The sequence below is a fragment of the Oculina patagonica genome, chromosome 13 (assembly GCF_052425735.1).
Source record: "Oculina patagonica isolate OP01 chromosome 13, crgOcupat, whole genome shotgun sequence".
In the NCBI taxonomy this organism is placed as follows: Eukaryota; Metazoa; Cnidaria; class Anthozoa; order Scleractinia; family Oculinidae; genus Oculina; species Oculina patagonica.
Window position 1 is genome coordinate 19,742,226 of NC_135770.1, and position 14,425 is coordinate 19,756,650.

A 14,425-nucleotide genomic window follows, 5' to 3' on the forward strand; every position below is an offset into this window, starting at 1 on the left:
GGTGAAACAATGTTGATGTACAACTTCTAGCAATGCATTGCAACCGTACCCTGTAAATCGACTTCTAGTATATATTTGTGTAGTACTCATAAAATGGAGAACTCAATAACATCCGTATTGATCGCCATGACAACACTAAAACGGTCGCCTCTTTAATTGATACATTTTTGTCTCATGACAAAACAACCATTTTAACAATTTTTATAAATTCTTTTATTAAAGGCTCCAGAAAAATTCCTCAACGAATCCGACTGCTTAATTCACGAAATGTTAATCATCCAGGATCGTAAACCAACTTTGAATGTGAAAACTGACTCAATTATTTTCAATTTTCACCCAATTATATTTAAACATAGTTAGTACTAACTATGATTTAAACTACGAAATTTCACCCACAGTCGTCGGACAGCAATTGTTTTAATATTTCTACTGAAGTTTTCGTAACTTCCATTGAAAATTTGAAACAGTTTGTCGAGAAACTACAGATGGTGGGCGATACCCAGCTGAGTTGTAACATTTCATGAAAAACCCAAATTAGGTTTCATACAGGTGACAAAAACATTTAACAATTGGATGATTTTTACAGATGCAAAACAAACCAGCCCCCACAATGGGATATATATTTCTTTGTTATCTTGACAAACAACAACAAGTACCTAGTATTACAGGTATCTTTTTCGAGCAAAACAAGGGAGTGTCAAGCTCATCGGATCCTCGAGCTCGCACCTTTTCGGGGTGGGATGGTGTTTCGTTTGTTTGTGCTTCACCAGAATGTTTTGTCTAAAAGCTTTGGTAAGTCTCTTCGATCTAACTTTTTATTGGAAATGACTTTTTGAGATACTTAAATACCTTTACGTTTTCCTTCTTGGCAGGTGTGTGCAACACTAAGCATATGTTTGCGATCTTCAGCATTAGATTCTAACGGTACGTATGCTGCGCAATTATGATCTTTGCTCTTAGATGTACGACCGCCTTTTTTAATTTCAGTTTAGCTTTTGAAAAAAAAATCGTAAAGCGAGACGGGATAACAGCAGCTTACATTCTTCCGATTTGTAACATGTCGAAGCTTTCTTATAGTAAGCTTTTCCTTTGCTATGAAAATGTGCGTAAAAAACATTATATCGATTGGGTCCTTATTTTACGAAGAGAGTCAGTCTTCAGAGTGAAATAAAAGTATATGGGTATTATTACGTAATTCAAAGTAAAATAACCTATTTTTCTTTCATTTCGCAAAGTAAAAAACAGTTCTTTTGTTAAAAATAAAATGCAGGTGCAAAGTGGTTACTTTATCTATTTATATCCGTAAGTGAGGTCGAATTCTTATATTACAGAACTTAACAAAAATGAAGATTTGTTTTAACGAACTCAGGCATACCTTGCGAAGTCGGCGTCGGGCATTTCTCAGATTTCTAAAGCCGTTGGTGTAAATAAAAAATTCGGATAAAGTGCGTTCCCGCTAACTTTCGGTAACTTATAACAAACGTATCTTCCGGTCTCGACAACCAAATTTATTAAAGAATTCCTCGGATACAAGGAAAGTTGAGATTTAATACCATGAGTGCTTTCGTGTGTAACTGACTATACATTTTGTTTGTGGAGATAAGCGATTTGTCGGTCCCTCACGCGATTCCTTTTTATGTAATCCTACAAAGTTACACAGTTTGAAACAGTCAGAAACCTCGGATACAGCAAATATATATATTTTGATGCTAACACCAGATGTTCGTTACAGTATCCGAGGAACATAAATAACGAATATCACATAGACGAACCCAATCTTCGGAACCGAGCGCGTTCGGTAAATCGGGGAGGCAAGATATAGTATCATCTGGTTATTGGTAGAAAGCATTGCAAGAGATGATTCAGTTCTGATGAAAAAGCTTGTTGACGGAGAATTGTATACTAGTAAGGGGGCGGGGATAGGTTTAACGTTAAAGCATTAACAACGGGCAAGGTCTTCGGTGTCGCCATGGCCAAACACGGCAGTTGTTGTTGTTGTTAAAAGATTTGGAAAAAAACAGCACTGATTCACAGCTTTCAGTCACTAAGTGAGGGGGAGTTGCCTAGCACTAGATGATAATCTACCACTGATGATCGTTTTTTCTTCCTCCAATTTCGTATATCGTACATGCAGGCGGTACATGCTACACGCTAATTTTAAAATGTAAAGACAATAAAGTGATCGTATCGTATCGTATCGTATCGTATCGTACTGGACTGTCCTTCTGTAATATGTTAACGGGCAAAGTCGTGTACCTGCGCTTTGTCAGCGAAGGTTTCGTTTTTTCAGCAAAGATGGCCAATTTCTTTACCTTGGCCCCGATAAAAAATCAACACAAGATTCCCTTACATTTACAAATTTAATTTCGCCAACAGGGTAAACAGGTCAATTCTAGTAGGTATATGTGTTTTCTTTACTCTGAGAACATGGATCGAAATGCACCAATAGCAGCGAACCAACATGCTACAAATAGCGACACGTAAACAATCGACCTCTTCGTCGACGGAAGACTAGCTTTATTGCAGTCGAAACGTCGCGATCAACAACTCAAAGCGAATCCATCGTAAGACAAACAATTAAACGTTCATCTTTCCTATCTTACACCACGATAAACAACAAACACATCTTTAATGACATGGTGACTTCTGTTTTTGTCTGAGATGGCAACGCACTCTTTTACGTCGATTTATTTATCACAAAATTTCAAAACTTTAAGAATAAAAACACTGTCCAGGTTAGCCAGTTAAACGGGCATAGAAAACGTCTGAACATTTTACTTAAAGTGAAACTGTAAGGTTTACTGAAACACTTCTATAAACGGCTCTTCAAGTTTTGACAATTGCCGCTAAATTTTGAATATGGAAGACTGGCTACAGTAGTAATTTAGCTAAATGTAAGTACCACTGTACTTACCAAGTGACTGCAACTAACGTCTGTGGGTGTTGGGTTTTTTAATATTTTTAATGAATTAAATTACGCAGTCATACAGAAGCAAGTAAAGAAATTTTTGACTAAACTAAACTTAATGCAACTTACATGTACTTACAAACAGAATACAATACTCAAAAAGAGTAACAAATGTAATGTTCGCACAAAATACTGACAGAAAGTAGCCAAATGTGTGATTCAGTTCAGTTTGTAGGTATTGCCTTGTTTACTTGTTTGGGTATTAAAAATTTGGTCCAGCACGGGAAATCGTTTGCACTACACATTCTATGCTAGCGGCTCTCAGGAGCGCGTACCCGTGTTTAGTTCGGCAGGGATTAAAAAGAAATAAACACATATTACTTTTCTTAGACGCCTTAGACGCAGTTTTGGAAGAATTTTTGGTATCAGTTTCGTTTAGCCTGCTGTCATTTGCCGTCTTGTTATTAAAGTAAAAAGTATTGAAATGAACGAATCGCTATTGTTCCAAAGAAAACCAGGTATTAATTGTCCTATATTTTGCAGAGTTATACTCCTTTTATAAGGACGCGGATCATTACTGGGACTTCAATCTTCCAGGCAACATAGTCGACAACATAACCTCCCGACAAGGTTCATCAAATGGTGACGTGGAAGTAACGCGTTCTCTTACGGGAACAGGACTACGTACGGAGGGACGTGGACAAATAAGTTTTGCACCTGTGACATCGGCCAAGTGTCCTGTCGAACCATCCAACTGCAACAAAGGGTTAACAGTCTCTGTGTTTATCAAAGCTGTTGGATTGTATCTTCAATTTCAAAGCAGCAGGTTTCTTTTAGGAAATTCCTTGACAGATGGACAGAATGGATTTATGGTTGGTGTTTTCGACGGAAAATTACAAATATATGTTAGAACCAAAGACTACGTCTGCTCGAGCGTTGACCAGCCGGTTAAGGCTAATGTGTGGTTTCATCTGGGATTCAGTTGGAAGAGCCCTATACAACCATGCAGATGGTGGGTTGACGGTCTTCATAGACGGGACCAAAGTTAATCCTAATTATGTGAATTGTGAAAATATTCCACTACAATTTAGACACACATACACAACAATCAAACTTGGGTCATTTGGCACAGCCGAACCAGCTGCTGAATTTGACCACCTAGCAATTTGGTACCAAGCACGAGCATGGGATATCTTAGCTCCTTGGAATTACGTGAGAGGTAAACTGCTTTTATGGTAATTAGATGATCTAAAGTGGAAATTCAATCATGATTTTAGGGCATAGCTTAAAAAATGCTGTATGGAAAATGGATGCATAGAGGGGGTTTTTAAGCCGTTAACCCCTAACAGTGCAAATTGGCATTTAATGCCATAACTTGGTCAATATTTGACCAATTAACTTGAATTTTTGACAACAAAATTGTCTTCTGAAGATCTGCATTTTGAAAGCATAAAATTGTGTCTCCCCCATTTGTGACTTGATTGACCACCTCTATAAGTTACAAAATGTTTTTGTTTGATACATATGTGTTATGCAACAAAACTGAAATTAACCACTTTTTCACTGAGAGCTGCACAATAAGACATAGTTTAGGGGTATACCTATTATGTACGGAGATAAATAATTTTTTGAATCTTTTTCTTTTACTACCCAGTCAAAAGGGTCAGCACTTGACAGCGTTCTGACAAAGCTTAATGTTACAGTTTTCTCTCTTTTTCTTTTGCGGATTTTAATTCACACTGCACTTTATGCAATACAGTAATTTTATTTTTCTAAGTATAGTGGAAGTTTCACTAACGGACACCCCTCAAAAGTGGACACCTAATCATGGTCTCAATCACATACACTATACAATTTTAATCTGCCATAAGCGGACACTTCTTCTAAGTGGACACTTCTTCTTTACAATTGAACCACTTTTAGCACCAGAAAAAAAGTGTTCACCTCGGTGTCCGCGCATCGAAGGTTTAAAATGTAGTGTTTGTTCGTGATTGGTACCGAGACCAAGTGCCCGCTTATGAGAGGTGTCCGTCTACGACTGTAGTAGGTACGTAGTTACTGCTAAGGTAAACTCAGTACCAAAAACACTTGTACTAACGGCTTACGAATGATTTTGCAGATAACAGTCGCATTTCAATTGATGCTTACCTCAATGTTGTACTTATGGACCTACCTTGGAATCCCGATTTAGCAGATGAAGGATCTAAAGAATACAAAAGCTTAGTAGAAGATTTTGATAACCAGGTGGGTTTTGGATATCGTTTCGTGTGCTTACAGCTGTCATTTCGAACGGGAATACTTTGATCACTATTGCACGTTTTTTGAACGGCAAGAGATGTTTGCAATTGGCCTATTATCAGCTTTCAACTTGAACGAGGGTCGCAATGGGGTTAACCGTCAAAAACACAATATGGTCTGTCCACTTAGAATTACCGTCAACCGTCAATAAAGCCAGCCAATATTAGATACCCTCGTCACTTACTTAAGACACGAAATCAAATCCTGGGCGTGTCCCATCTTACAGTTGCTTGTGGGACCATTACTGGAGGTAATATGGCTTCTCATTATTTGATTTGTCCCCAGTAACTGTCCCACAAGCGACTGCAAGGTGGGAGTCGCCCACATTTCCGCAGTCCATGTTTATATGATCACGTTCCTAAAAGTACCTGTTTTTCTCTTTATTCAATAGATGGGGAAGTTGAATGACTCCGTTTATGGAAATATTTCGAGAGCTGAAATATCTGGTTTCGGGTAAGCTTAATCTTGGTTCTCTAATCTTACTGCCATTTAATTTACAACAAACGCTAAATCCGAGGCAGTCTTGCTGCGCCTTTCAATAACACACAAAAGTGAAAACCTAACTAACGATTACGTTTTTCGTTACCGTCAATCTAACAAACACAACCCATAGATGTGACCTTTGAACCCCACTTTAGTGAACTTTTGTTTCCTCAAAGGTCCGCTGAGATGAGTAACCCTTTGAGCGCCAAATTTCTCAAAACACCTCTTTTTTACCGTTTAACTGAATTTTTGATGCTACGATCCTGAATTTCCCTAAACTTTGCTTGAAAAGCACTTTTCACGCTGCAGCAAGATTTTGATGAAGATTCCATGTAAAAATTTACAATTTTTTTACCTTTGCGTATACGCATAAGCCAAAATTTGGACTTTTTTGCGAAACGGTTCCCATTTTTTTCTTGCTCCTTTTCCTTCCATTTTTCTCGGTTTTCTTGTTCCCACTCCTTTCTAATCTTCACCTACCTCCTTTTGGCCAAAAAGATTTGATAAAATCATTGGTAAACCCTGAAAAGAGGACCTCCATCAATTTCAGGTGTTTTTAAGCACCGATTTTGCTCCAAAAACTGATTGTGTTTTTCTCGATTAGCTCCAATACAACCAATACGCATAATGAATAGTTCTGTAAATAAGAAGGTCAAACCTAGCTTTATCAGTTGCTTATCACCAAAATCTGCTGACGTGCAAATTGATGACGTCACAAGCGGTTCATTGCTCCTCCAAATGTCGACAAAAGTCGACTTTGGCACTAAAAGGGTAAAGCGCAGCGAAAAACGCAGTCGTCGATTGAGCAGAGTTAATAGCCCATGTTCACCCGTTTGGCTTTGGTATCGTGTGTTATTGTTTTGAAATAACAACTTTGTTTGAGAACAATAAAAACAGCCACAAGGATGAGCCTTTGTAGTGTTTTTGAGAAGCGCGGTAAGCAAAGGTTATTTACGGTATCCTAAATGTTACAAAGAGGAGCGTGTTCCGTCAAAGTACAAAGCGCTTCTCCGCGTGACATTACATTTATTTATTTATTTTTTGCAGAAAAGACGATCAAAAGACGATCGCTCGAATGTACCTCAGACTCTACAGAAGTTCTTGGGAAACCCTGCTGCCGCTACAGGAATCTTTTGAAAATGGAACTTTGTTGAAGTCGCGCATAGAAATTCTCGACTGCTCAGCCAATGATGATTGTAAGTTTATTATTCGTTACCACTTGCAGTAAGTGTCTTTGCAAGTTCATTGTTTTGTTATTTTTGCTGGTTTAGGGCCAGGCTGCCTAGTGCATGCTTTCAATGGAGAACTAAGGAATTTCCAGCAGCATTTTATGGCACAAAAAATCTTTGCACCTATAGCTTTCTGAGGCAATCTTTTTAGCAGCAACTGACGTCGTGGAAATATACAACACGCGTGTAGCGATTATAAAACTATTAATCCACAGATATTGGTATTTGGTAGGATTCATACATCTGCATTGCATGTGCTTTTTTAATTCAAACAATAAAAAGTAAAAAACCCACGAGTAAGAACCTAATTTTTAAGAACCTGTTAGTCTTTTGTGGCCGAGAAGTGGGCCTCGGACTGTATATGTACAGCCTACATGTACAGCGATTCCCGAGTGAATGAGAGATTTTAACTTCAAACCTACTTTATAGGGAATATCAGGCACAAAAAAAAAAATCCTGACTCCCAGGTTAAAGTGCTACATGTTGTACAGCTTGGAAAACAATCAGTGTTTGCTTGAATGGGATTTTTACATGAAAATAAAAATGAGTGATCAAATTTAAGGCATCTGTGGAGGGTAGGACAAGTTTTTTGTAATCTTCGTGACATCATTTGTATTTATACATTGTCCTTTCTTGTACTATTAATGTTACTTTTCTTTCTTAACCTCAGTTTGGTATTATGTGATTGAAATTCTTTTTGTTGTAAAATTATGATACTTTTTCTGCTTTGAAGTCAAGAAAAAGATAAAATACATATATTTTAATTTTTTCCTTAATGCAGCCTTGGCCATCCTTTCCAAAAAGATGGCCGACCCTTTTTTGAAACGCACAATGCCTTCTGCCTTCTTGAATCCAATTTATGACAAGTGTTGTTGTTTTTCTTTTTTACAGCGTTCTGTTATGTGCCCAATATTCAGAGAGCTACTAGAGAGCCTAACAAACTTACAGTGACATTCAGACACCTGCCAATAGAAGAAACCAGTATTTTATACGGCTATAAAATACTCTTCCGCCAACTTGGGACCGTCTCCTGGAAAGTTAGAGATATTCGAAAAACTTTATTTGACTCTACACCTAACGGAAACATTGTTGATCTTAAGCCATACAGAAGTTATACTATTCGCGTTTTTCCTTACAGTCTTCTCGGAGACAGATTTGGAAGCAAGCTCAAAATTTTTGATACTGTAGAGAAAGGTAAAACAACTTTTGTAATCCTCTAGAGTTTGATAATTTAGTCATAATGTTAATCCACTTGGACACTTTAAAAGCCATTCCGAATTTTGAAAATTTTATCGCCTTTTCACACGACTTCAATACTGTCATTTTTGTTTTTAAACTCGTCTTAAACTCGTATGGTTTTTTTAGCGTTCCTAGGCCGTATTAAGCGTTTTTGTTCTTATTACAAAAACGCTTAATACGTCCCAGGAACGCTAAAAAAACACGCACGAGTCGAATAACATTTAGTTCACCTTTATTGAAATATTTAGAACAAGATTCATTTAGAAATCTAATTTTCAGAGCTTTATTATGTGAACAATTATTAACCACGAACACATAGGGTGGGCTGCCTGTGCTTTTAGGTAAAATACTTTTACCGCTTTCCCACCTTACTATCTTTACACTTACATTGTGTTATATTTATCAAACTATTCTTTATTGTGAGTTTTCTTCACTTCGACAGAGCCAAGTGCTGCACCAAACATAACGCAACTAGTCAACTCAAGTTCCACCAGTCTACTCGTGACTTGGCTTCACAATATTCCACCTGAACACTACAATGGTATATTTCTTGGTTACCGAGTAAGGTGGACCGAGGAACCATATACCAACGATTTAGGATCCATAGATGTTTCAACTAAAGTAGACAGCTACAATATAACAGGCTTGAAGAAATTTCGTTGGTATAGAGTTTACGTGGCTGGACGCTCGCATGGTGGAGTGGGAGTTGAATATTATGAACAAGCGCGGACAGATGAAGATAGTAAGTAAATACGGCGATTCAAGTCAACAATCGGTCTTAAGGCTGTCCCAAAGGTGATCGAAATTTCCCAAAAAAAGTTGCTTACAATTTCTTAAAAAGTGCATCTTCGGAATTTCCTCGGAAATCTTCGGCAAACTTTGTTAATCCTTGGAAACACCCTTCGGAAATCTTCGTTCTAGAAATTGCCAAGAATCCAAAAAGTTGCTCGAAATTTGAAAAGTTGTCCAATAGTTGCCGACCATCTTTGGGACAGCTTCAATCGGTCTCAAAACTGACTGAAACGTTTAAATGGTAGTTGCCAAAAAATGGAGAAAGAAGGTTACAAAAAAGGAAAATATTAAGAAGCAATAAAGAAATCTTGAAAGTTCGGAGGGCTAAAACTGGCTAAATCACGTTTAGTTTAGTTCCAGCATAAATAATTTCTCTTGATTAGTTAGCCGAGACCTAGCAAGCATTGTGATTTTGAAGTTTGGGGCGTGTTCCACCAACTGAGCTATGAAGACATAATTTGAACCCGCAGTTCAAACTGTTTACATCAATTATGACATTGTTACTGAAACTTTTCTACTCTAAAGTCAACAACCCAAGAAAGGTTTTAAAAGTATCTGTACTTTCCTTTGTAGTTCCAACAGAAGGCCCAACAAACCTGAATGTCTATGCAACTGGAAGTTCGAGCATGCTAGCGAAATGGGACGTGGTTCCATTGTGCTGCAGATATGGAATTATTAAAGGATACCAAGTTCTTCTCCTAGGCCACGACCATCGAGACCAAATACAAAACGTAAAAGTTAATGAATCCACTCTCTCGTTTGAATTTCACAACCTTCTGGCTTATTATGCTTATGATGTGTCAGTGGCCGCCCTCACAAGAAAAGGAGCTGGTGTTGCTTCTGAAAAAGGAACTGTAACAGATGAAGCGGGTAGGTCATTAAGGTCATTCCTCTGAAGTAGAACTTGCACTGAGACTTTTCAAAACTTTAGCTAATTATCCCCATACTAATTCCTTAAAAATATATTCAGGTTATATTCACGATTGCTTGGTAAAGGAGCTCTCTTTGGAAGAGAATTTTAAAAGAACAGCAGCTTCTTTTAAATCATTTTATTCTGTAATTTAGTTACCCTTTTACCCTTTTTACCTTCTTACCTTTTAAATATTTTATCTCGCATTTCTTGTATTTTTATTCGTTATATTGTCTCATAGCTTATCCATAGTTTTAATATTCGTATTCTAGTGTATTTTTATATTTTTTGTAAATAATTTTAGAAGGCCACTGGTTTGTTAGTTTTTTTTTTATGCTATTTTAGTGCTACCCTCGTTAAATGAAGACTTTACTTACTTACTTACTTTCCTACTTATTCCGACGATTGTCTTTTACTCCACTTCACAGTGGGAATCCGTCTATATTTATTTTACGGAAAGAAAGTTGTTGCTCAATTCAAAACAAGAGAAAAAGTGATAGGTCATAATACTCGTTTAGGTCAAAATATACGATTTATCATGAGCTATAGGATAAGTGGAGTTTGTCTAAATATAAAGCCAATAACTAACCACTAAAGTCGTCGTTCGATTTGGTAAACAACACATGGGTAACCAAGCTTATGTTGAACCGTTGAACCGAGAGGTCCTGGATGCTAAACTCATTTGCATTTGGTGTAACGGTGAAATAATAGTATCACTGGGTAGGAAAAACTTTTACTGTTGCTAGGAGATTTTGGTTTTTTGCCAATCACTAAACCGAACAAACAATGGGTATTGTTTCTCAATTTCGTGTTGAGCTCGTAAGGTCAAAAAGCACTTTCAATCCCCTAGTTAGGTTTGAAAAAGGCGACAAACTTGAGCCTTTCACCACATGGACGGTTATGCAAAAAAGTTTGGCAACCGGAAATGAATTCTGGTTTATTTTGGAGGTGTTGGCGGCTAAACGGCGAAAAGATATGTAAATTTCGGATAGCTTTGTGGTCGTTATTTTCTTTCGCTATGGAATTAGCTGAAGTTGTCTAACATTGCCTAAACAGGCAACGAGTGACATTTTTTTACCGGTGCGACAGGCACGGGAAAGCACAGGCGTTCAACTCTATACGTGTGTTTGTTTGTGTGGTCACTACTTACCAATATTAATATTCAAATATCTTCACTAGTTGTTGTTGTGAATATATTTAAGCTTCGAATAATCGGCTTTTACCGCTGTGTTTTTGAAATAAAATAAATTCGAAATATTTCGGCATAGGGTGAGTTAGTTTTTATGCAGGTATTTTTGACGAATTAAAGCTTGCAAGAGCAAATCTTTGATTCAATGTTTTCGACTCGTGTAGATGATACAATTATTTACATGCGGCCTGCAACTTTGACATCGGAGAATCAAGTACTGTTTCTGGAATGTAGCCGAAAAAAATATATTTTCTCCACTCACAACTTCTCTCAACATTGGAAAGTCTCTTTATGACAGGAAAATAAAGGAAAGTTGTAGGAGCGGGCGAGCCTGTATTATTTCAATCTGTTTCAAAGGCGATGTTAATAGTTCTTAACTCCAATTCATACTCGCAAAATTCAACCATTTAATTAAGCAAGACTCCAACTTCTCCGGGTAAACCATTGTCACTACATCCCACTCCCTGTGTAACAAAATGGTCTCCTTTGAAGACCCCCCAGGTGGGCTATCTTTTCCTTCCATATAAGGAGATGGCCACCTTTGGATCTTACGAGCTTCACACGATCGAAGGGATTATTTTTCTACCCATGGTATTATACACATAGTCCCAAATGCAAATTAGCCTAGCTGTAGGCATACCTACCCCCAAAGGAAATGGTTTTTGTTTTGTGGAGTGGGCACGGGCACAGCAATTGCAAATTAGTTTAGCATCCAGGACTTCTCGGTTCAACAAATCTTGGTTACCCACGTGTTGTGAACTAATTCGAAAAACGAAAGAAGACGGAGACTTTAGTGGGTAGTTATTGGCTTTATATTTAGACGAACTCCACTTATCCTATAGCTCATGGATTTACCTCTCTGGCACACAAAGAAAAAGCCGCCATCATGTGTGCGCGCTAATCACGTATGAAATTATGCGGAGAAAGGATGGACAGTGCAAAACTAAGGAATGACCTGAAGCCTTTGCATCTCGTGACGTGATCCTTAAACGATAAGTTCAATTTTTTTTAAAAGACTGTCAGGAATGAAAAAGTCGTGGTGTAGTTTGTATCTGGACGCGTTTGTCCTTTCTACGCTTTTTACGTGCAAAGCTTTGAAACGCGATGGGGGAAAAACAATTTAAAACTGTACATGGTATATCAGTGACCTCAAAATTGGCGCTCCTTAAATCTTATTTTGCTCCCTTCCTTTCTGGTATTCTTACACATAAAGCTCCAACACACGACAAAATTCAGATAATAACTCCCCACCCCTTCCCCCCTCAGCAAATCACATGCGCAAAATTCCTCCCGGAATAAAAGCCATGAGCAAAGAGTGTTGGAAAATGTAGTATAATTTAATGTAAATAGACCAGAATCGTTTTTATACTTATATTATATTTTAATTTAAACAGTGTCCCCGATTAGTAAGCTTAAGGCTAGCTAGAAGACCAGACACTTAAATAAAGTTCTTATTATTATTATTATGATTTAGGTTCTCACAGAAAGATACAAGTTTTCCCCATTGCAAGCTCCTTATTATAGAGCTGTTTTTGTATTTTATCTGGTGAAAGTATGCTCAAATACTTGTAACTTTCATTTGACTCCTTTTAATTGCATTTGTATCATATCTTCATGTTAAAAGAGTCTTACTAAGAAGCCTTCTCATTTGTATTTAGAACTTTAATTTGTGTTTCGCACAGCTCCTGCCAATCCTCCCAGTGTCTCAGGGCAGTCTCACGATTCCACTTCCATTTCTATCCAGTGGACATTCGACCATTCCACCAGGAATGTGTTAGGAGTTCTGCGAGGATTTAACGTCTACTACGTCAGGCAAGGTGGTAGAAGCTTTCCTTTGATTACAACAGGCACTGATGAATCATCGTTAACGCTTATTAATCTCGAACCTTTCACCGACTATACCGTGACAGTGGGGGCATTTACAATAGCGGGAGAGACGAATAGCAGCACTATTGTCGTCCAGACTCAACAAGATGGTAAGAGGAAATCTCAAACAATTTAAAAGTCTCACACAATTTAAGTACTGCGGTAAATGTTCATGTTTTTTTCATCCATGTCCAATATACACGACCTGATACGGATCGTAAAAACCATAAGACGAATCGTACGGTTGGTACGGTTCGTACGAGTCGTGAAACAATAGTTTACGAGTCGTACAGTTGGTGAAGGGCACATGATTAGCGAGACATAATGGGTCCAAACAGTGCTACGAATCGTACGAGTCGTACGGTTCGTACGCGTCGTCAAACAATAGTTTACGAGTCGTACTCTGGCCGCATATGATTAGCGAGACATAATGGGTCCGAACAGTGCTACGAATCGTACGAGTCGTGAAACAATAGTTTACGAGTCGTACAGTTGGTGAAGTGCATATGATTAGCGAGACTTGGTGGGTCCGAACAGTGCTACGAATCGTACGAATCGTACGGTTCGTACGAGTCGTGAAACAATAGTTTACGACTCGTGCAGTTTGCTAACTGCATAGCATTAGTGATAAAGCGTGATACTGTAATCAAAACACACCAAGCATAATGTATATTTCTCGTTCTGTAAGCGTCACGTCCCCAACACGGTAAACACAATGTATATTTCTCGTTCTAAAAACGTGAAACCCAAACACGCTTTAGAATGGCCCAAACACGCTAAACGCAATGTGTATTCTTCGTTCTATAAAAAGTGTGCTAGCGAAACTCGCTAAACACAACACGGTGAACACAATGTAAACTCAATGTATATTCTTCGTTCTAAAAGCGTTTGATGGCCCAAACACGCTAAACGCAATGTATTCTTCGCTCTATAAAAAGTGTGCTAGCGAAACTCGCTAAACACAACACGGTAAACACAATGTATATTTCTCGTTCTAAAAACGTGCAAACCCAAACACGCTTTAGAACCGTACGATTCGTAGCACTGTTAAGGCCCACTATGTTTCACTACTCATACTAAGTCTCACTAATCATATGCACTTCAACAACTGTACGACTCGTAAACTCATTGTTTAACGACTCGTACGAACCGTACGACTCGTACGAATCGTAGCACTGTTAGGACCCACTGTGTCCCACTAATCATATGCCCTTCACCAACTGTACGACTCGTAAACTCATTGTTTAACGACTCGTACGAACCGTACGATTCGTACGAATCGTAGCACTGTTAGGACCCACTATGTCTCACTAATCATATGCACTTCACCAACTGTACGACTCGTAAACTCATTGTTTAACGACTCGTACGAACCGTACGATTCGTACGAATCGTAGCACTGTTAGGACCCACTGTGTCCCACTAATCATATGCCCTTCACCAACTGTACGACTCGTAAACTCATTGTTTGACGACTCGTACGAACCGTACGACTCGTACGAATCGTAGCA

At 38.2% G+C, this 14,425-nt stretch overlaps 1 protein-coding gene across 2 annotated transcripts in view; it reads left to right on the forward strand.

The window, feature by feature from the left end:
* Window positions 1-844: 844 nt before the first annotated feature.
* LOC144634538 (polycystin-1-like protein 2) overlaps window positions 845-14,425 on the forward strand; it is a 38,377-nt gene continuing 24,796 nt past the window's right edge. For both annotated transcript variants that reach the window (XM_078493519.1, XM_078493518.1), the window contains exons 1-9: window positions 845-924; window positions 3,452-4,127; window positions 5,028-5,152; window positions 5,598-5,659; window positions 6,737-6,885; window positions 7,810-8,112; window positions 8,600-8,899; window positions 9,523-9,819; window positions 12,731-13,024. In XM_078493519.1, coding sequence (XP_078349645.1) covers window positions 3,761-4,127; window positions 5,028-5,152; window positions 5,598-5,659; window positions 6,737-6,885; window positions 7,810-8,112; window positions 8,600-8,899; window positions 9,523-9,819; window positions 12,731-13,024 — 1,897 coding nt within the window. In that variant the 5' untranslated portion in view covers window positions 845-924; window positions 3,452-3,760. The remainder of the gene's footprint in view (window positions 925-3,451; window positions 4,128-5,027; window positions 5,153-5,597; window positions 5,660-6,736; window positions 6,886-7,809; window positions 8,113-8,599; window positions 8,900-9,522; window positions 9,820-12,730; window positions 13,025-14,425) is intronic.